Below are 22,962 nucleotides of genomic sequence, written 5' to 3'. Positions count from 1 at the left end.
TTCCAGGAAGGCGGACTAAAAAGCCACTCGGCTGGAGGAATGGCCACCTCACCCAAACACTTTCCTTTGCTCCCACTCCCTCCTAACTGCCTGTGGAAGGGACGCTCCGAGGAGGAGAGAGCCGGAAGGTGGTCATCTGGGTCCCCGAGGACACGCAGAACAGCCTACCACATCTGGACTGCTCTCCTTGGGACATATTTCGGGGGAAAACCAAATTTCTATCTGGTTTAAGCTTTCAGTTGTTTCCTATTATATAAAGTAACTCAACCATTACCAGCAGTACCCCATTTACTCTTCTAGATAAAAGTCAAAACTCTTTATTTCATTACAATTGTATTTATCGTCTAGATTAATTTGAGGAAGACAGGTATCTTTCAAGGTCGAGTCTCTTCATCAAAAAACATAATATATTTTACTTTTCGTTTGGGTCCTGTGTAAAAACACTTTAAAAAAAAAAAAAAGGTTCACCTGTGGTGTGTGTAGGCGTATGGGGAAAGGGGCGGAGGGTGACATTTTTCATTTATGATTTCTAGCTAGTTATTACTGGGATTGTTTCTAAAAATTCATCTAGTATTCAGCAACCCCACTGAGCTCTTACTGATTTTAATAAATTGGGTTGATTCCTTGGGATTTTCTCGGTAGACGATGACACTCATAACAAATATTGACAATTTTATTCTGCTCCCTCACAATATCTATTATACATTTTTCTTCTTTCTCGTGTTGCACTGGCTTCACCCTCCCGAAGAGCGCTGCAAAGTAACACCGGTAGTCGAAAGCGTACTGGTCGAGTGGTTCTCAATTCCAGATGAACATGACAATAACCTGGGGCGTCATTAAAAAACACGGCTTGGGCTTCTACCTAGTGAATTTTAAATCTCTGATGGTGGAGCCCAGGCATGAACGTTTCTAAAGCGGGCCTGATCCATCCTCGGGGGGTTGTGAGGCTCAGCCCTGGTTACGAACTGCAGTCCCTTTCCTTTAATAAGGCTCTTTGCTGCCGTTTTCTCATAAATGCTCCATTAGGACCCCTCGCTGCCCGAGCGCACTCTTGGTTCCTTCCTTTAAAATTCAGAGGTGGACGCTGAATGCCATCTAATGCCTTTTCACCATCCACCAGGAAGGCGATAGGATCTTTCTTGCTCTATTAGTTATAATGGTTCACACTAATAAATTTCCTAATTTTGAACAGTCTTTAAATCGTTAGAATACAGATCTGGATTTGATTTTCTAACATTTAGGAATTTGGTATATTGTTTATAAAAGCCAGATTTGGTCTGCGGTTTTCTTGTTTTTGTTTTACATGCCATCTCTGTCAGGTTTAGTGTCACAGTTAATGTAAGTTTCACAGAATGAATGAAGTTTTCCATCTTTCGCCATGTGCTGGACCTCTTTAAATATTAGAATTCCTGTTTCTTAAAGGCTTGACAGAATTCACTTGAAAAACATCTCCTGCCTTCCTTATTAAACAAAGTTTGGCAAACTTTATAATAGAGCATTAGCACCTCATCCAATCACCCAAATACGTGGTGACTGCTTACAATAAACTGCTTCGTACGCAAAATAGTAGGGTGTTTAGTCACTGGCTTATTGCATCCTGGGAATGGAAGGAAGTGCTTTACAACTCGCGAAGGCAAGTCAAAAATCCACGGACCCCCACCAACGTAGTCTCCATTCAGTTAAACGAATGGAACCGTTATACACGTACATGGATATGGAAGACCGATAAAGCAGAGGATAGTAATTCCAAATCTCCAAACCTTATGCTTTCCTCATTCCCCCAAGAGCGTCTCTGGGCTTCTATCTTCACAACCACATCCTATTCTAAGCTGCCAAGAATTCCCACCTGGACCCTGAGCAGCAGCCTCCTGACTCACCTTCCCATTCGCACTCTTGCTTCGGTTCCACCTCAGGGTCTTGCACATGCTGTTCCTTCTGCCTAGAACACGGTCCCAACACCCACATCGATCTACGCCCTTCCTATCTCAGCTCAAGCTCTATTTCCTTAAGGAAATTCCTAAATATTCACTCACTACAGATTAAGTCAGCTCCTTCTCGTTACATGTTCTCATGGTGCTTTGTAACATATCCTTTCTAGCACTGAATGTAGTTTGTAATTGTACATTTACGTGGCCATTTAATTAACACGTCTCTCCCACTAGACTATAAGCTTCGCGAGGACTTAGTCCGTATGCGTACTGATCACTACTGTATGCCCAGCTCCTATCACGACACCTGGCACTTAGTAAGCATAACACACACTGGCTGAGTGACTGCTAATCCAGGGATGTATTGAAAGAGGAAAATGCCAATCATAGTACTTGTTTCTTTATATGGAGTCCTAAGTCTTCTATACTTGGCTAAATACCATCTAGGGACAGTGACCAAGTAAACTGATGTCATCTACTCACGGGCAGTTACTTACTGACAAGTTAAGGAAAATGGACAATTGTTGTTCTCTTACTTGTAAATTCCTCGTGACATATTTTCAATGTATTTGGCTTTGTCTTGTACTCCACAGTGGTAATGGTAAGTCTTAACACAGGCTTTTATTTCACATCCAATAGTAGCACCGGGCTGACTGCAAAGTGTACATTTCTGTTTAAGGGAAGAGAAAGAATAATCATAAGCAGTATTTCAAAGTTTTTGCAACCTTATTTATTCTATTTTAGCCATATTTCAGCCAAACATTCCAGTTTACAAAGAAAACAGCCAGTTTTCTATGGAAAAAAAATACACCAAACTTACTGTTGAGCATCTCGATTAAATCACGCTGCAATTTAAACCACACTCTGATAGACTTTCTGATATTAAGTCACTCCCTGATGTTTCCATTATTTACCTATACTAACCTTCCAAGGTCTGACATCTAAACATAAACAAGATATTCCTGAATGCTGCCAAGCACACCAAAAAATGATACTCTAGACTTTAGTGGTTGGCTTCTCCTCCTCACGGGACTAGGTCCTTGGCTATTATGACTAAAGAATGAGAAGACAGGAAAGCGATTCCCCACGGAGGGACTGCTACCAAGTAGGTAAAAGGGCAGAGGGAGTCTAATGGGGCTGAAATCTTTTCAAGACATCACAAGTTGCCCTAGATCTGCCTTGCCTCAAGAATGTTCTGAGATTAAAAGGGTGATTGTTGACAAAAGAGTTTCATAGTCAAGTAAGTTGGAGGAATGCAACAGATTGCTTGATTGCAGAACTTCTCACAGCCTTTCGGCAAGAAGGAGGGTATAGGAAATAGCTCCCGAAGTATTGAACTCCAGATGCCCTTTTATTTTTGGAGGGGTTGGGGAGCATCTCGATGGACTAATTTCCTTTGGAGCACACTTGGGAAAATGTTAGGTTAGTGAGTACACCAACATTTCACTGTGCAGAGGTAAACAAATAAGTTGACCAGAACGGAACTGTTATCCTGGTCACCTATTTATAGCTGTACAACAACACTGCTCGGTGTGATACGTGGAAGAGATTTTTCCCTTACATATTTTTGTAGTATTATACATTCTGATTCCAAGGAGTTTTGCTTATAAAAGACTAATCAAAGTATCAATAAACTGAACTGGATTTAAACAGAATAGCTCACATCAACAATTTTCACACCTTCAAAGCTGCAGTTGCACAAAGAAAGGGTCATTTCTAATGGATTCAGATAAAGCTCAGCAAAGCCTGAAACCACTGGATGAAAGGCTGAAGGCGGACTCACGACGGAGGGGCACGGATTACACTCGCCACCCGAATCCAAGGACCAGACATTAGGACTAGTCTGATATTATAAAATGTGGATGATACAGTCCCACCTGTGAAGTATTCTTACCCCCAAAAATCTTGATACCGAACCTAATCAAGCCTTTACATCTAACCTCCACTTTAAAGACAATCTGGCGAGCAGAGGGACAAGTTAAATGGCATCACAAATAAGCAAACCAACAAATAAAACATATGGGGTATTCTACAGGAGAGTTAATTCATTTTCTTCAACAGGCCAATGGCACACGACAAAACAGAAAAAGAAACAACTAAGACAAGGGGCGGGGAAGTGCCCTAGGTTACGTATAGAGAACAATCAAATGCAATGAATGTGTCATCTTCCTTTGGATTCTGATTCACACAACTCGACGTTAAAAAGATAGTTTTGAGACAACTGGGGAAATACAAATACGAACTGGGTATTAAATGACACTGAGAACTCATTGTTAATCTATAAGGGGTAATGACACTGTGGTTAGCTAAGAGAATGTCCGACTTTTAAGAGATACATACTGAAATATGTAGAGGTGAAATGATATGAAGTCTCATCTCTGCTTTAAAACACTTCAAGCAACAAGAATAAAAGGCATAGATGAAACGAGTGCCGCAAATTCTTGATAACTGATGAGTCAAGGTGATGGACAGATGTGTGTTACTAGTGTTTCTAATTTTGATAGGTTCGAAAATTTTCACAATTAAAAAATGCTTAAAGTCATCTCTAGAGACAGTTGCTGTCTTAAAGAAAAGATTTTGCATTCCATTGACATTTTATGATATTCACCAACTGTAAAGGAGTAAGTGATCAATAAAGATGCCAATATTTCTTAAAGCTATTTATTAGTAATTCAGTGTGTTTAAGAACAGGAGACTTAGGCACATTTTATAAAGAAAACTTTAAAGCTATGATAAACATTTTAAGAGACATAACTGCTTATGTGAACTTTAACTAAACAGAAGGCTCTGAAAAAAATCTTTTCCTTTCATTAAAAAAGAAAAAAGAAAAAGAAAAAAAAAGAATGAATAACAACACAGGGAAGTTCCCAATGCTCTATTAGGGTTATGGAGTTGTTCTGTAAGCAAGCTTAAATAATATAACATTTTAAACTTAATTAGGTGTGTCACATTCACATCTTCATTTATTTTATTAAAAGACCCTCAGATACCCTGAAATATAAATCTCAGTGTAATTCTCTGAAGTAATGAAGTTACATAGAAAGAGGAATAAGTTTCAGTAACATCAGCGTCCTTTATTATATTACAAATAAGTCCAATAGATACTTGCTTTAACATATGAACTACTTTATATTAAATTTTTTGATGACTGGATAAATTTGAGATGTGTTCTAAGTTTAAAGGAGAGAGTCAGAAGAGTAACGTTGCATAGCATAAATATAAAACCACAGACCATTCTTTTTCCTCGCTTAATCTCCTGAAGTACAGTTTTAATATCAAAATCTCCAAATTCTGCCCTTGATGTCGTTGTGAGCTGGACTGTGCCAGAAGAAAACAGCTAGAAAAGAAAAATGCAGGAACATTTAACGTTCAGAATTCTTGTGAGAAAAAGATTAAACAACGTAATAACAAATGTGTAATGTTACTTCAATATCCTGAGAGAGAGGACTTTTCCATAATAATCAAGTACTGACTCAAATACTTTTAATACATTCATCTGTCGGACTAAAATATAACCCAAAATAAGGACAATGAAATGAAACTAATGCTGCCAGCGTGAAGTCAAGATTAGATACTTTATTCCACAATGCAGATTTCCACAATGTTACCCTGTCATCTCAATTGTTTTATTACGTTTCCACAAAGTTTTTTGGCTTTGTGTTCTTCAGTGGGCTTCAGGCACAGCACGAAGCTCAACCGAGGGCTTGAGGTCACAACCCTGAGATCAAGAGTTGGATGCTTAGCCAACTGAGCCACCCAGTACCCTGTTTCCACAAAGTTTTAAAAAATAGTTTAAACTGGCAAATTTCAACCATAGATGTAGATCAAAATTACCTGGGGAATTTTTTTTTTTTAACTAGACATGTTTGGGATATACTGTAGGGTTCAGTATTTTGGAAAAAGCTCCCAAGGTAAATCTGATACACCTCTCTGGTCAAGAACCTCTGATATAAATAATCTAATTTTTAAAATGTTTATTTTAATTCTTTATTTTGACAGAGAGAGAGAACAAGCAAGCAGGGGAAGGGCAGAGAGAGGGAGAGAGAGAATCCCAAGCAGGCTCCACACTGTCAGCACAGAGCCCGAAATGGGGCTTGAACTCACAAACCTCGAGATCACGACCTGAGCCGAAATCAAGAGTCAGACGCTTAACCGACTGAGCCACCCGGGCATCCCAATAATTTTTAAAACCTAATCATAAATGGGATGAATAATACAATCAAACTCAAAAATGTTTATGTACACTGTATGTGCGACCTGGATCTAAGGATGCAAAGATATAGTTCTTCTCTTCAAAGAATTAAGAGTCTATTATTAAGGGAGAGAGGCTGACAAATGAGTAAGTGCAATACAATGTGTGAAGCACAACACCACGGATATTTCCAAGGTTGTAGTGGACACCGGACACCCCCCTCACGACAGGTTTATAAGCCGGAATTTGTACAGTTACGACATAGTTAACTACCAATTATCCAGAAGATGGTAACTATAATTAGGACCACCTGAAATCCTACTAAGTCATAAAGGCTGTATTTTTAAAACCCTAAAGTTAATGAAGATTTGGGACTACAGGATATACTATTCATAATTCAAAACCACTAACGCTGGAGACAAAAGCGCCATATTTGATTACTAGCTAAATGCCTTTCAAAAAAAAAACTTGGGTTTAAAAGCACATAAAAAGAACCATGCTTACCATGCACTTATAATGTGCAGCTGCCTTCTTGGCGTTAAATATATGCAGTTTTCCTCTGGCTTCATTTTCTTCCTCCCCTACATGACAAAATCCACATTTAGGCCTGGTGTCACTAGGGCTGCTTCTATGTGGAGACCTATCTCTCTGCAAATGTAAAAGGAAAAAAAAAAAAACACTTAAAAAAAAAGATCCATCAAAATATGCCATCAGTACCCTCAAGCTTAGTTAACATTTCAAATGATGAGCTTTACCTATAAACACAGTTTAAATGAAATATTCATGGTGCAACAAAAAGTAAAAAATCTCACATTTTCCTACTTACATAGGAACTACTTTCCATTTCATCTGTTCCATGGGAGGATGTAGACCTGGTATCTTCCGACAGCCCTTTAAAATTGGTTTTTCGTGGCCTTCCTTTGCGACTTTTCTTTTTACTTTTAGGTGATGAGGGCTCCAGTTCATGTTCATTAAAACTTTCTTCTAAATCAGCTGCTTAAAAATGAACAAAAAGCTTTACGTGGACCAATCTTAAAATGGGCATTAGTTCATGGGTCCTTAGAATACACATTTCTCCTTAGAATGAAATCCCCTCCAGAAATGAGGAGAAACGGTGTGTGGAATACTCAATATAGGAACCTTAATGTTTCATATAAATGCAACCAAAATCAAATACCAAAAAAAAAAAACAGTTTTAGGGGCACCTGGGTGGCTCAGTCGATTAAGCGTCCGACTCTTGGTCTCAGCTCACATCATGATCTCATGGTTCATGAGTTCAAGCCCCACATCAGGCTCCACATTGACAGTGCAAAGCCTGCATGAGATTCTCATCTCCTTCTCTCTCTGCCCCTCCCCTGTTTGCTCTTTCTTTCTCTCTCTCAAAAAATTAAATAAACTTAAAAAAAAAACAGAAGACTTCAAAAGTTTTATTATCCTTGTAATAATGATTTCTTTTGGATTTATAATTCTATAAAAATGAGTTTTGTGATCTTGACTGTGCACACAAGCCAGTAAACATTTTCAAACTCTAATTAAAGTCCATTTTTAGAATTAGCTCTTGTATTATTGTTTTTACCATAGGTTTCAAAGAGTTTTACCAAACACTGTGAGTGAAATCAGAACACTTACCTAAGAAAATGATCTTACTATAACTTGGAAAACTAAATGAAAATAAAGTAGGTGTATCTGTGCTGTCCAATATAGCAGCCACGAGCAACAAACAGGTGGTTTTTCACAATTTTAGTCGCTTGTAATTAAACACAATTAAAACTTCAGTTTCTCATTCACACTGACCACATTTCAAGGGCTTATAAGTCGCAGATGGTGAGCTGCATCTATACTGGCCATCGCAGATACAGAACGTTTCCACCATCACAAAAAAGTTCTATCAGGCATCACTCTTCTAGGATAGCTCCTTAAACTATCATGAAAATCAAATAGGTCATATTCCACAAGGAAGTCATCTATAAATGAACAACAGATCGAGTACTTAAACAAATATTAAGTATGCAAGGAATTTCTAACACAAATGGTAACAAAGCTATGTTGCAAGTGAGGTATATACTTTAATGGATTAAATAACATTTATGTAGAAGTTTTAGAACTGCATTTCCCAGCAATTTGAAAAGAATTTCTATGATTAATGGAACGGTGTTTCATCCAGTTACTCACTACAAACACTTCCTTTATTGAGGGCCTACTGTACATGAGACAAAGTATTTAGTGTTAAAAAGGTATAAAAACCAAATGTTCACTTCTCTTAGGGTCAAACTAAAGACAGTTTTAGGCACAGTTCTAAGGCCTTTGTTTTTTCTTTTAACATTAAGTTTTCAATTCCAGGGATTAATTTCTCAATGAGAAAGCATATCAACTTCTATTCATAGATATCAATGTTTCCCAATAAATACTTAAAATTTTTTTATTGTTTTAGAAATAAAAGCATAATCATTATGACAAGAAAAGGGTAATTCAATTAGTATATTTGAATATATAAATTCAAGGAACTGAAGGCATTAGATTGTTTGCAAAACAGTTCATAAAAATTTATATCAATGCAACTTCACATAACTACAGTAGGATATGAGGGAGGAAAAAGGGGGGAAAAGTAAAAGTTTTACCAGCAATAAGGTAAATTCATATGAATAACTTCCTGTGAAGACCGAGAAGTCAAAGATATCTTCTGATCTTAACATTATAGCAAATTTCATATCAAAACACATCACCTACTTTAAACATTGAAACTGACAATTTTTAAGACACAGAATTTCATTAAAGCTGTTAGAATTACTTGCACTTGCCCCAAATTAAAAATTCTTTAAAAAATGAAAAATCATAAGCAAATCTGTCCATCATTCTGGTACATGTTATACAATACATATGATATACAGAATATTCTGTTACTTACAATGAAAACAAATAATCATTAACACTATAAGATTACATTATTAAACACCTTTATCCCTCTCTCTCTGCCCCTCCCCCGTTCATGCTCTGTCTCTCTCTGTCCCAAAAATAAATAAAAAACGTTGAAAAAAAAAAATTAAAAAAAAAAAAAAAAAAAAAAGGGGCGCCTGGGTGGCGCAGTCGGTTAAGCGTCCGACTTCAGCCAGGTCACGATCTCGCGGTCCGTGAGTTCGAGCCCCGCGTCAGGCTCTGGGCTGATGGCTCGGAGCCTGGAGCCTGTTTCTGATTCTGTGTCTCCCTCTCTCTCTGCCCCTCCCCCGTTCATGCTCTGTCTCTCTCTGTCCCAAAAATAAATAAAAAACGTTGAAAAAAAAAAATTAAAAAAAAAAAAAAAAAGATTACATTATTAAACACCTTTAAAGAAATTACTTAACTAATTCCATTATCAGGCCAACATGACTAGTTTTCTACATGGCTTTTTTTTTTTTTTTTTTTTTTGCACTAAATATGGAACCTCTTGGTGTAAAATTTTAGGGGACTTTAACAGCAATGGTAAAAATCATAAAAGACTGACAGTTTTAACTATACTAAATTTTCAGATTTATACAGCAAAAAAAAGTGATAAAATAAAAAAGTAAACAAATTAGAAGAAACTCTGTTGTAATTGTGAAAAAGGATTAGTATCCTTATGATATAAGCTCATAAGAGATTAAGGCCCCAACTGAAAAATGGACCAAGCAAATGACCAAATAATTCAGAGTACAAGTAGTTAAACACACTTATAGAAAATACGACTTTTCTACAATCCAAGTGTAAATTAAGTGATATATCATTTTCATGTATCATAATAGCAGAGTTTAGTTATAAAAAGCTAGAATAACTGAACACAAGATGTGTTAGAAATAAACATCAAAAAGAAGCCTCACAAAAATATTGAGCTTCTGGAGGAAGAGGGTCAACTTTGGAATGTCAGCTCTCACTAACTTAATTTAATGCAACTCTGATAAAATGGTTGATTCCACGGTTTTCTGGAAGAGTAAATTTATGATATACAACAAGATTTTTTTAAAAAAGACATCAAAATATACAGTAAAGAGACAGCAGTTAAAATACTGGCACAGGAAGAGACTTTTATCAGCAGAAGAGAAAGCAAGGTTGAAAATAGACCCATAAGCATATGGGAATTCCGAGTATAATGGTAGCATTTCAAATTGAGTGGGGAAAAGACATGATGGCATAATTGCTTATCCATTTTTTTAAAACTGAGATTCCTTTCCTCATACCATATAAAAAAAATCTAATCATAAAGTAACAAACTATAAATGTAATAGAAGAAAATGGAGGAGAGTAGCTTTTATAATGTTGGGTCAAACACCTAAGAAGTCATAAAGGGAAAGACTGAGATCTGACTAAAAATTAGAAACCTTTGCATGGCACATGCACCATAATCCAAGTTAGAAGACAAATGATAAACTGGGAAATCATTTGCATTTAGTGACGGAGAATTAATACTTCCATTACAGAAATCACTCGCTACAAATCAATTTCAAAAGGACAAACCTCAAGAGAAAAATGCACAAAGGATAGCTGGCAATTCACAGAAAAAAGATACATGACTAAAAAAAAAAAAAAAAAGAACAGAAGCCCAATCTTCCTAGAGATGAGAGAAATGGAAATTTAATGTGATAATCAGATTTGCAAAAATTAAAAACTGGTAATGTCCCAGCACAGAGGCAGAAAACTGGACACCCTCATACACTGTTGGTGGGACCATAAACTGGGTACATGAGACAGTACTTTCCCCAATGTTAAAAGCAAACCAAATTTTAAAACTTTACACTACGGAATCACTTGCATAAGTATACAAGCATATACGTACAAGGAAGATAAATACAGTTTTATCCATGAAACAAATAGACGTAAATGATTTTTGATAGAGAAATCCTTAAATAAACTATGGTTCTATTTATTCTATGGGATATAACGGAACAGTTAAAAAGAAAGAGGTCAAATGGGGCACTTGGGTGGCTCAGTCGGTTAAGTGTCCGACTCTTGATTTCAGCTCAGGTCATGGTCTCACGGCTCATGAGTTCAAGCCCCGCGTCAGGCTCTGCACTGACAGTATAGAGTCTGCTTGGGATATTCTCTCTCATTCTCATTCTCTCTCTCTCTCTCTCTCTCTCTCTCCTCCCTCCCTCCTTCCTTGCCTCCTCACTTGTGCTCTCTCAAAATAAATAAATAAACATAAAAAAAATCAATGGGAAAAAAGACAAATAAAATGCTTCAGTGGATGAAAATAAAAAGAATGATGTCAATCTGTAAACAACAGTGAAGGAGGTCTGTGATAAATCACAGAATAAAAAAAGCAAGTAGCATAATAGTATCTATATATACTATGATGCCACTGTATTTAATAAGTGTGCATATACACTAAATATTTGTATGTAGGTAAACAAGGCTCTGGGAAGATATACATCAAACTGTTATTACTAGTTACTCCTAGAGAACGTAACCTTTTTGCGGCCTTTTTGAACTGCTTTAATGCAACAGTATTATTGTACTATTTTATTTCATTTTATTTTTTTATATAATTTATTGTCAAATTGGTCTCCATACAACACCCAGTGCTCATCCCAGCAGGTGCCCTCCTCAATGCCCATCACCCATTATTGTACTATTTTAATTTTTAAGCAATGGATAATATACTACTTTTGTAAGTAAAAGAACGTCTCACATCCAATGTGGTGAAAAGAGGGGTAAACTCATCCACCCCTGATGGGAATATAATCTAGCAAAATCTTTCCAGAAAGTAACATGGCAACATGTGTCAGGAACCTCAAAAAGACTGAACCCTTTGACCCGGTGATCATACTTTGTGGAATTTACCCAAAAAGATAACTGAAAATGCACATGAAAAAAATGAGTATGAGGCTAGTCACGGCACCTTCGTTTAAATTTTTCATGGCTACATGGTTACAGTAGGGTTTTCTTCCCCAATTCAAAACTGTGAAGATGTTTTAACATTTTAACATAAAAAGTGTTTTTTTCTCTGGGGCGCCTGGGTGGCGCAGTCGGTTAAGCGTCCGACTTCAGCCAGGTCACGATCTCGCGGTCCGTGAGTTCGAGCCCCACGTCAGGCTCTGGGCTGATGGCTCGGAGCCTGGAGCCTGTTTCCGATTCTGTGTCTCCCTCTCTCTCTGCCCCTCCCCCGTTCATGCTCTCTCTCTGTCCCAAAAATAAATAAATAAATAAAAAAAAGTTGAAAAAGAAAAAAAAGTGTTTTTTTCTCCTTCAATGATAATTATAAAAGAACTCTGCATCAAAGAAGTAAAAATCTTCCTTCCCACCTTTTAATTCTGCCTGCGCGGCGCTCCCAGCTGGCACCTGCCCTAGCTTTCCTGCTTCCCTTCCTTCTTCCTCCCTCCTTCCCTCTCTCTCCTTCTGCCTCCCTCCTTCCCTCTCTCAAGTAACCACCATTAAGGGCTTTTCTTCTCAACCTCAAGGGTTGAGAGCCTGGTTTTGAACCCTGGAACTGCCATAGACTGTGTGTCCCTGTGTGTCTTCTTACCTGAGACCTACCCCCCAGGGTCCATGAATGAACTAAATGAATTAGTGTAAAGTTACTTAATTTAGAACAGCGCCTGGCACCCAAGACCCTCTCAATAAATGTCAGCTGTTACTTCCTCTGCGCATGCAAACGTGGTTTTTAAAAGGATACACAAACAAATGGCATTCTGAGCACACTATTCTGCATCTTGCCCTTTTCTACTTAATTTATAAATTGGAAACACGCCATATCTCAGAGCTAACATCTGACTTTTGGAGTTCTGACTATGCCAGATGGGCCATGCGATTTATACGCACGATCTCACTTGAGCCTCACGACCACCACACGAGCTTGTATCTGTCAGCATCCCCATCCCTCATTTTACAGATAAGGAAAAGTTCAGAAAGGTTAAATAAGTTTAGCCAAGGTCACCAAGCTAAGAAGTGGCAGAGCTGGGACCAACCTATGCTAGTGAGAAACCATATGCTTTTAAAGTGGCAATACCCACTGTCATGGAAATACACAATGTCAAGTGCTCCTGGAAGTCAGAAAAAGGACAGTTTCACGTTTGCTCATGTCTGCAGAGAAATGCTCTGAAAGGAAACTTAAGAAACTGACAGTAGTGGCTGCTTTCAGCGAAGGAATCTGGTAACAGACATAAGGGTGGGAGGAAAGCTCACGAACAACGTACACTCATCGGTACTGCCGATTTCTATACAACGTTCACACACCTAATCAAACAAATGAATGCGATAAGAAAACAAAACCTTACCTTCGTACTCACAGCTCTTATTTCTACAAATCCAGGCTGATAAGGTGACAAAGTGCCACCAAGCATTCCCAACCCTTATGAGCACCGCCCCCTGGATGTCTATGTCACCTTAGAAAGGCCAGGTCCTTCTGTCACCCTTCTGATTGCCACTATGAGGCACAGGAGTGACCACCTTACCAGCACGCCAACTCTCCTCCTCCTAGTATTGGAAAGCCCTATCTGTTCCGTTACCAATTCTCTTCTTTCTAATCACTATTTTTCTCATCTTCCACCTTCCTGGGTTAAGCTCCATTTCCTTTCCTCCCCAAAGTCTCACATCAGTTAACAGTATGAAGTAGAAAGAACCCCTGGACAGAAAGTTTCAAAACTGCCACCTACTAGGTCTTAAAACTTGGTAAAGCTAGTTAACACTCACAAGGCAAAGTCTCCTGGCGTATCAAATGGAACTGAGGAGAACACCTTCCTGAAAAGGAAGCCTTAAGAAAACGTGAAAAATGCTTTGTAAACTAGAAAATTCTATTCACTTGTTAGTTATTCCTCTTGTCATACCTTGTGTAGATGGTAAGCTCTCTGTCAAGGGGCTTTTTTTATTGGGGAATTGGCGATTCTCCCACGTGCCCACACCGAGGAGGCACTCAATAAATGTGTGTTAGGATTATTTTTACGACAGAAGCAAAATGACAAGCATTAAGGTTGCAGTGAGCGTCACTGCCTCTGCTGGGCGCCTGGAGTGCTGCAACGAAAGGAAGACTGGACGCCCTTCGCCCCGCCTCCTCCAACGGAAGCGCGATGTGCGTTGGCCTTGCACGCTCCATGTCACACACAAACCTGCTTTCTTTTTCGGTAAAGGTATCAGATAAATGATTTATTTTATGCATATTTATATGTGTATGCACATATAAACAACACAACCTGCCTCAAAAATAGTCTTTTTTTTCCAAAATATGTATTTATTTTTGAGAGAGCACAAGCGGGAGAGGGGCACAGAGACGGGGACAGAGGATCCAAAGCGGGCTCTGCACTGACAGGCCGATGGCAGCGAGCCTGATGTGGGGCTCGAACCCACAAACCGCGAGACCACGACCCGAGCTGAAGTCTGACGCTCAACCGGATGAGCCACCTAGGTGCCCCCAAAATACTAATTCTTAAGCAAGTGTGCTAAAATGAAATGTGGCTGGGATTCAGTTCAAAATAATCCAGGTGGAGGAAGCAGGTGAGGGGTGCAGATGAAACAAGACTGGCCAGGAGCTGAGGATTGTTAACCCAGGTGATGGGGCTTTTTTTCAAACATATTTTCATGTATGTTCGGTACTTCCTGTAGTCAGTTTGAAAAGTGTGCTAAATGAAAGATGAACGTAAACAGTGCCTAGCGCAGTACTTTTTGCACATGGGTAGTCAACAAATCTGCTGAATCAAAGAAAAAATAAGGAGTCAGTTCTAGCAAAGGGCACAACGTGAACACGTTACTCAAATTTCCCAAGTTAAATCACAAATACAATTTAAGTTCTATTATCTTCCGAGGAAGACCACATGAATGTAGTATTTAGTGAGCACTGAACTATGTGCCCGGAATGTTGCTGAGACCCTTACAGACATTATTCCATTTGATCCTTACAATAATTCCATGAGGGAGAGATTTTGTTTAATTTTTTTTAATGTTTATTTGTTTTTAAGAGAAAGAGACAGCACACAAGCAGGGGAGGGGCAGAGAGAGAGGGAGACCCAGAATCCGAAGCAGGCTCCAGGCTCTGAGCCGGCAGCACAGAGCCCGACGCGGGGCTCGCACTCACAAGCCACGAGATCGTGACCTGAGCCGAAGTCGGCCAGTCAACCGACTGAGCCACCCTCGCCCCTAGGTGGGGTTTTATTTTAATTCCCGTTTTACAAATGCAGCATCCAAGGCTCCAGAGATACTAAACGGCTTGCCCAAGACCATGTACGAGTAAGTAGCAGAGCTAAGATTCAAATACGGATCTGATTTCAGAGCCCATGTTCAACCAGTGCACAAAACTGCCTTTCCAGTACTTCATAAATCTATTCGATGCCACAAAACTTAAAAGGGTTTCGAGGACACTGATGTCACATAAAAATCTCCCCATCTTCCACTTAACAAAAGTAACGAAGACCGAAGGTGTAACACATTGTAGAGAAACAAAGGGAATGAGAATACTAAGGTAATATTAAAGCAGAATGCACACAGAGGACAGCACACTTTCAACACACCTCTAATAGAACTATAGTGACTTTAGTTCTTGAAACACAAATGGAGTTGTATGATTTGATAAGCAATCTCTAATATAAAGTTTCCAGAAAGTCTGTTAGGGGACCCACCAGGTCCCTGAATAAAATCAAGAGTAGGTCTTCCAAGGTTAGGCACAAAAGATTCCTTTATATACTGTCTTTTACAGTCACCGTAATTGTGGCACTTCTCACTAAGCTATTTTTAAGAAATTTCAGACTTATAAAAAATCGCGTTCTATTAACTCATCATGCTCTACTAACACCCGGTGCAAGACAAGCCACAGGACACAGAAAGGTCACACCCAAATAAGGGATACATTCAAAACCATGCTCTGTTTCAAGACAAAGAAAAGACATTACAAACATTTCTTGAGCACCCATACCATGCAAAACATTCTATACTGGGTAGCTTAACAAAAATAATAAGCCACAAGTTTGGCTACTTACAATTTCAAGAACCTAAACTGAGCTGAGGTTATGTTTGTAATCACGATTTACAATCTACACATTCTTGCCGCAAATAGCTAACACTCAGCATCTACTCTAAATACTGTTCTCTATCTCATCACAGATTACTTTGCTCCATATACATTATTAAACAGAAAAGCCTTAACCTCTTAATGAAAATGATTTTAAAAGAACCACAAGACATAATCACAGTTCCTTGTAGGTACTCAACTGTTTACCGATGACAACCTATCATGTTAAGGTACGTCTATAATACAGAAGCTAGCATCAGCTACAAACTAGACCTATCTGTTATTGCCAATGTTGGGTATTTAAAAAATACTGCTTTAAAAAAAAAGGTGAAGAATATATCTATTATCTAAACACATGGGCCAAAGGATGGGGCACGTAAGTTGCGGGATTTAATTCTAGGCTTTTCCTGTCCATTTTTAATGTATAAATTCCTATTAAGAGTAAGGGCAGGGGTGCCTGGGTGGCTCAGTTGGTTAAACGTCTGACTTTGGCTCATGATCTCGCAGTTCATGGGTTTGAGCCCCGAGTCAGGCTCTGTGCTGACAGCTCGGAGTCTGGAGCCTGCTTCGGATTCTGTGTCTCTTTCTCTCTCTCTCTCTCTCTGCTCTTCCCCAACTCATGCTCTGTCTCTCTCAAAAATAAACATTAAAAAAAAAGAGTAGAGTAGAAGGGCACTATACCATTTTAAGTGCTCAACGACCACATGTGGCTGGTGGCTATCATAATAGACGGTGCAAATATAGAACACTTCATTGTCACAATAAGTCCTACTAGACAGCCTTGCTGAACCATTTGTTCTATAGCCACTTGTAAAAAGCCCTGCACCTGAGGTCCACGTCATCCAGCTAAAACCACTGCTTCTCAAACTTTCATGTGCAAACAAGTCACCTGGGATCTAGTTAAAGTGGCGATTCTTATTTAGTAGGTCAGGGGTGGGGCTCGAGATTAGGCGTTTCTAACCAACTCCCAGATGATGCCAATTTTGCTGGTACACTGATTATGCTACTTTCCTCCCCTCCTTATTGCTAACAATTACCAGCTCCCAATCATTCCACCCCATGCATCAGATTCTCCTTAGCACATAGCTTACTGCACTTTCCTCTTTCCAGCCCCTGCTGCATCCTGGGTGATTTCAAAGGCCCATGGGACAATCCAAGCAAGTTCCCTGACCTTCAGTGATGTCCTCCATCAACTACCCAATCCCTATAATCACACCCGGACACCTTTATAATCACCTAAGAAGGGTTCTAACCTCTGAACTCACTATAAATCACACATACTTTGGGACCACAAAATGACCGCTTTCCCAAGCACTTTCCTTCTCACTTATCTTCAATCACGCCCCTCCCATCTATTACTTCCTTCCTGTTTCTTATTTTCCTGCCTTCACTTCCCTATCTAACTTAGATTTCTAACTAGCCACTTTCTCTGTGCTACACACAGGATCCTGAATTGCCGGAAGTCACACAGAGGGTATCACTACATAAATGGTTAGCAACCTTAACTGAACCCTTTACCTGGTCTGGAGCCCTTACATTTCTCCAAACTTCCTTTCCCATCTTCACAACTATTCCTGCAAGCTTTCTCCTCTCTCCTTCAACTTCCAGCCCTCCTGCCTCCCCTACGTTGTCCCTCACAGAGCAAACAGACGAGAGAGGAACTACCTATCTTCTTCCTTCTCTATTACAATGGAAGTGTCCTCCCATCACAGGGCAATTCTGGTTGTGCACTGAGTCTCCCTCCTTCCTGGAGCTTCAATCTCCTTTTGCCTAACAGATCTTTCTCATAAGCATGTATTTATCAACTAATCCACCCCCCACCCCCCACCCCCCACCCCACCCCCACCCCTGCCGCCTCCAAAAAAAAAAAAAAAAAAAGGCCACTAAGTGAAAGAAGCCAAACTGAAAAGGCTACATACTATGTGATTCCAACTATATGACATTCTGGAAAAGGCAAAACTATGGAGACGGTAAAGAGATTTTTGAATTTAATATTTCAAAACAGTTCATATTAGATCAAACTAACATGAACAGACTGAATTATGGCGTATTTATCATTTTAAGTATTAGCAAACTAGGTTATTGAGCCACCGATGGCAAATAATCAAGACACTGCCACAGGTAATCAATTCCTCTTTGCTATATAAACTACTGCGGTATAATTCTCAAAGATAGTCCCTGAAATACAATCCTATAAACCCCAATCATAAATTACAATCATAAAGTAGAACATATGTTTCCCATTAGAACAATGAAGTAATTGGAAGTTCTGTTTCTGACAAAGCACTCAATGTCAAATACAAGCTAGATAAAAGTGACAAATTGTAAAATTATATTTCAAGTTCTACAATATGAGTATATACACACTACGTATATATCAATAATACAAGGGGCCTCAAAGTGCTACAAAAATATACAACGAACCCCAAATTCAAGACAATTGTATTACAAATTTGAATAATTTAGGAATTTAGGAATCCTTCCAGTTACATGAAAAAAGTCATCTTGAAAAGCAGTAATTTAGATCTTTCTCAATAAATTTCTCAAAGCAAAAAGGTGGCCAAAATTTACTTTACAGTCTGCAGTGACTTTTCTCTACCACTAGATGGTACTATCAGCTTCAGAAATCTACCGAATAAAAGGGGAGCTGCCTACATTAATCACTGTTGCCACCCTCAAGTATTCTGCCCCAGGGTGTTCATATACTCATCTTCATCAGATCCCAGCTCTTAATCCTTGGTTTACCATAAATATATGGTCACTACAATTTTAAAGAGAATCCAGGGCACCTGGGTGGCTCAGTCGGTTAAGCATCCGACTGTGGCTCAGGTCGTGATCTTGCAGCCTGTGAGTTTGAGCCCCGCGTCAGGCTCTGTGCTGGCAGCTCAGAGCCTGGAGCCTGCGTCAGATTCCGTGTCTCCCTCTCTTTCTGCCCCTCCCCCACTCTCTCCTGTCTCTCTCTCTCTCTCTCAAAAATAAACAATAAAAATTTTAAAAAACACACTGTTAAAATCTGAAGCAATGAAAGGCGGGAAAGTTTCCTCTTAACCTTTGAACAAAAGGTTTTTGAACTGAATTCTAGAACTAAATGAGGAAAAAAACAAGGAAAACATAAAGGTTTTTTTCAGTTGTACTTGATCACCTCCGAAATGTTCTGTTGTTAACAGCTATGGAATCTGTTTACCTTAAAGACAAGTTTTTGCTGAAGATTATATAACCAGCACTATCCTAAAGTAATGGAACCAATCTGGAGTCCCAAAGGGTAGGATACAGCCAAGATCTAAGATATCAAAAAGGGCCACAAACTTTAATATGCTAACACTGATAACTAGGTAAGTCTTTATAAAAGAAACCACTTCCTAAATCAACAGGCTGAAACCATTCTACTGCTAAGCAACGCATTCTCGGAGGCTAACAAAAACTAAAGATCTCTAATCTAAATAGAAGGACCGAACAATCTCAGATTAAATCTAAGCCTTTTTATATTGCTAGTGACAGTATCAAAACCATCTGTTTGTAAAGGTACGAAATAAGAATTCAATTTAAGAACTTTTCCATACCTTTTAAAGACCAGGTACAACTTGGCTAACTATATATAAACATCCCTGACCTTGTTTTATCTAAATTTAAGGAGAAATAAACTATAATTTCAAAAGTTAATATATTTTAAAGTTAATTACTTCTTATGCACATGTCTGTATTTTTAAAACAGTACTACAACATGAAAATCTAACAGAAAGCCTGGTGATCACAAAATGTAGTACCAGTGTCCTTCGTTCACACTTTGCGTATCTGACAGTAGCACAGATCCCAATTATGACCTTTGCAATCTACTACCACTTTCATGATCACAGAAATCCCAAACCCCCACCGTCATGTGTTTCCTAAAGATAAATACATTCTCAACGTACTCTTTACAAGAACTAAATTTAGGGGTAAAATTTTCCTTAAAACTTCAGATCATTTCCACTATGTATATTAGTTTGTCCTAACACTTTTCTTAATTCTTTGAAATGTATTCAATACTGAGATACATCTTATGGCAAAAGTCCGTACAGAATTCACTCAAATTTCTTCCTGATACTGAAAAGGGGCTGAATGACTTACCTTCAGAGTTATGTGCGGTTTTCTTGTGTTTTCGGCAATACACCCTACAAAAAAATGAAGACATCAAAAATTATGAAGTAAACAAACGAAATTCGTTTTTCAAATTAAGAAAATGAGCAGTACACTTCACCCCATTCATAAGCTGGATTCCACAAATCTTATTAAAAGTCCTATGCCATTTCTCTAACCATTAAATTCCTTACCAAAAACACCCTTTACAATGATGATGAAATGCTTTGAAACGGGAAAAACTTTTACAAAAGCCTAAAGTAGGACTGTGAAAAAAACACTTAAAGAAGTTAAATAATTACATGTAAATTCCTTGTGAAGGTTTCTCTCGTATTTGAGCTTTATCATGCAATGCACAGTGGTAGTGGTACGTCCTGTGACAGGTTTTCACATCACAACCGATTGTGGCTCCAGGACAATGGCACAAAGAACACATCTACAGCAAAACAATAAAATAATTATTACTAGCGTGCGATTCTCCTAAGGCCGTGAAGTCAGGTTAAAGGCATATCAATCTCTGTCAAGGAAAACAAACTGGTTATTGAAGTTTTGTAACTAATAATGCCATTTTTCTTGTGTTCTCGCCTAGAAATAATTTGAATAAAATTCTACCAGGGGTATTTTCCCCCATGTTAAACATTGACAAAATTAATGGAATATTATTAATGTCTATTGTTTCACTGTGGCCAAGAGAAAACTTGAAATGTTGCATAGCAGGAATGTAAGCTGTATATAACTTAGCCCTTTCCACAATCCAGATTTTCCTGGAAATGAGTAACTGCAGAAAATGTCTCCTACCAGAAACAATTTGTCCTTCACATCTCCACTTAATGAGAATCTCTGGGGAGAAGAACCTCACATACTATTGGGGAACTTGGTAAAATCAATTTCAAGTGAGGGAAGAAGGATAAAAGAATTAAAGTAGATTTTTAAATATCTCAAGCTCTAAAAATAATTTGTGATGTTGATTCTGAAAACATGCTCATCTATTTTAATTTAATCTGTTACTTACCTCCTGCATTATGAATCCAGGCAAATAGATAAAAGAACATATTCTTAAACAGATTTTAATGTATTTACCTTCTAACTTTATTGGATAATTCCTACTGTTGAACTAGCTCGTGCTCTCAATTTAGGAAAAAGCTCTTTTTTAAAAAAGTACATAAGAATCGGGGCACCGAGGTGGCTCAGTTGGTTGAGCGACAGACTTCAGCTCAGGTCATGATCTCACGGTTTGCGAGTTCAGGCCCCGTGTCGGGCTCTGTGCTGCCAGCTGAGAGCCCGGAGCCTGCTTCGGATTCTGCGGTTCCCTCTCTCTCTCTCTGCCCCTCCCCCACTCATGCTCAGTTTCTCTCTGTCTCAGAAATAAACATTAAAAAAGAATTTTTTTTTAAAGTACATAACAATGATTGCTAGTGGTTTTGATTAACGTATCACAGTATACTGGACTGAGTGGACTTTCAATGAGGCTATCTCCGAAGCTACAAATGCCATGCCGAAACAAATTCACTAGAAGGTAAATCTTAAAAACTGCTGCTTTCTAGATACCTCATTTGGAACTGTTCTCACTCCTCTATTGATTTTAACATAAAGAACACTTACCATCCTAACTTTGGGATCACTTGGCCCCTAAGCATTTTTGGTATACGGGGAGGCTAATATAAATTCCAATAAAATTCCTTACACTTCTTTAAGCAAGTCAGAGCGTCAACCTCTCAATCAAGCTATCATTTAAGAAATACTCCTACTAAGTCAGAAGTAGAAACGTTCTCAAGGCAGGTACACCCCAGAAAGCAGGAGGGACAGTGCCCATTACTAATACTAGAGAAATACTCCATTTCCTTAAATACAGAAACTTCAGAGTATTACTGTTAAAAAGAAATACTGTGCCAAGTTATCAAGCAGGAAAAGCTGTTAAATACTTTGGGGTGGCTTATAAATTCTTGAGGAAGTGCAGCATTTGTAGTGCAGCTTAATTATGAAGTTTTATTATTTTAGCAAATTGTATCTTTCATCAAAAAACACAATTAGAGAAATTTTGGAAAAGACAAGGGCACAAAGGAAATTTAAAAATCACTCATGCTTACCAAGTAGAGATGCCCCGATGGTGCGTTACAGTGTTTGCATGGCAGTATTTCTCTACATAATTCCACACGTACTACTTTACAACCAGTTTTTCTTAACAAGTCAAATATACCCCATCTCATTAGAACTCTACTGCAAGTAGTTCATCTTGAAATTTCATCAAAAATGGGTTTACAGGCGCATTTTGAAAAACATTATTGAATTCAATTAGCAAGTAAAAGTGAAAGGAGGGGAGGTGTTGTTAAAAATGCTGTACTTGGCTCAACACTGGCAAAAATAGTGAGATGGGCGTGCTCATATCCTGCTAGAAATCACTATACTCTGGACAGCAGCTTGCCTTATTTATCAAAGAGCTTTTAAAAAGTTCTTATTTCCTGATCCACTAATTTTACTTCTATTACTCTAGTCTTTTTTTTTTTTTTAATTTTTTTTTTTTTCAACGTTTTTTATTTATTTTTGGGACAGAGAGAGACAGAGCATGAACGGGGGAGGGGCAGAGAGAGAGGGAGACACAGAATCGGAAACAGGCTCCAGGCTCCGAGCCATCAGCCCAGAGCCTGACGCGGGGCTCGAACTCACGGACCGCGAGATCGTGACCTGGCTGAAGTCGGACGCTTAACCGACTGCGCCACCCAGGCGCCCCTCTATTACTCTAGTCTTAAAAAAATGAGATTCAGGGGCACCTGGGTGGCTCAGTC

At 38.7% G+C, this 22,962-nt stretch overlaps 1 protein-coding gene across 3 annotated transcripts in view; it reads right to left on the bottom strand.

Annotated features, from left to right (window-relative positions):
• The window catches only part of PHF6 (PHD finger protein 6), a 47,441-nt gene that overhangs the window by 8,176 nt on the left and 16,303 nt on the right, over nt 1-22,962 (bottom strand). For 2 of the 3 annotated variants that reach the window (XM_019426950.2, XM_019426951.2), the window contains exons 4-9: nt 20,482-20,615; nt 20,171-20,214; nt 6,947-7,116; nt 6,625-6,768; nt 5,161-5,265; nt 2,465-2,598 (exon numbers count right to left, since the gene is read on the bottom strand). In XM_019426950.2, coding sequence (XP_019282495.1) covers nt 2,465-2,598; nt 5,161-5,265; nt 6,625-6,768; nt 6,947-7,116; nt 20,171-20,214; nt 20,482-20,615 — 731 coding nt within the window. The remainder of the gene's footprint in view (nt 1-2,464; nt 2,599-5,160; nt 5,266-6,624; nt 6,769-6,946; nt 7,117-20,170; nt 20,215-20,481; nt 20,616-22,962) is intronic. The other variant, XM_019426953.2, reaches the window with a different exon arrangement.

The sequence above is a fragment of the Panthera pardus genome, unplaced genomic scaffold (assembly GCF_024362965.1).
Source record: "Panthera pardus isolate Hobbes unplaced genomic scaffold, ASM2436296v1 HiC_scaffold_27, whole genome shotgun sequence".
NCBI classification, from domain to species: domain Eukaryota; kingdom Metazoa; phylum Chordata; class Mammalia; order Carnivora; family Felidae; genus Panthera; species Panthera pardus.
The sequence above is the reverse complement of the archived record's forward strand: the minus strand, read 5'-3'. Positions and strand labels throughout refer to the sequence as shown.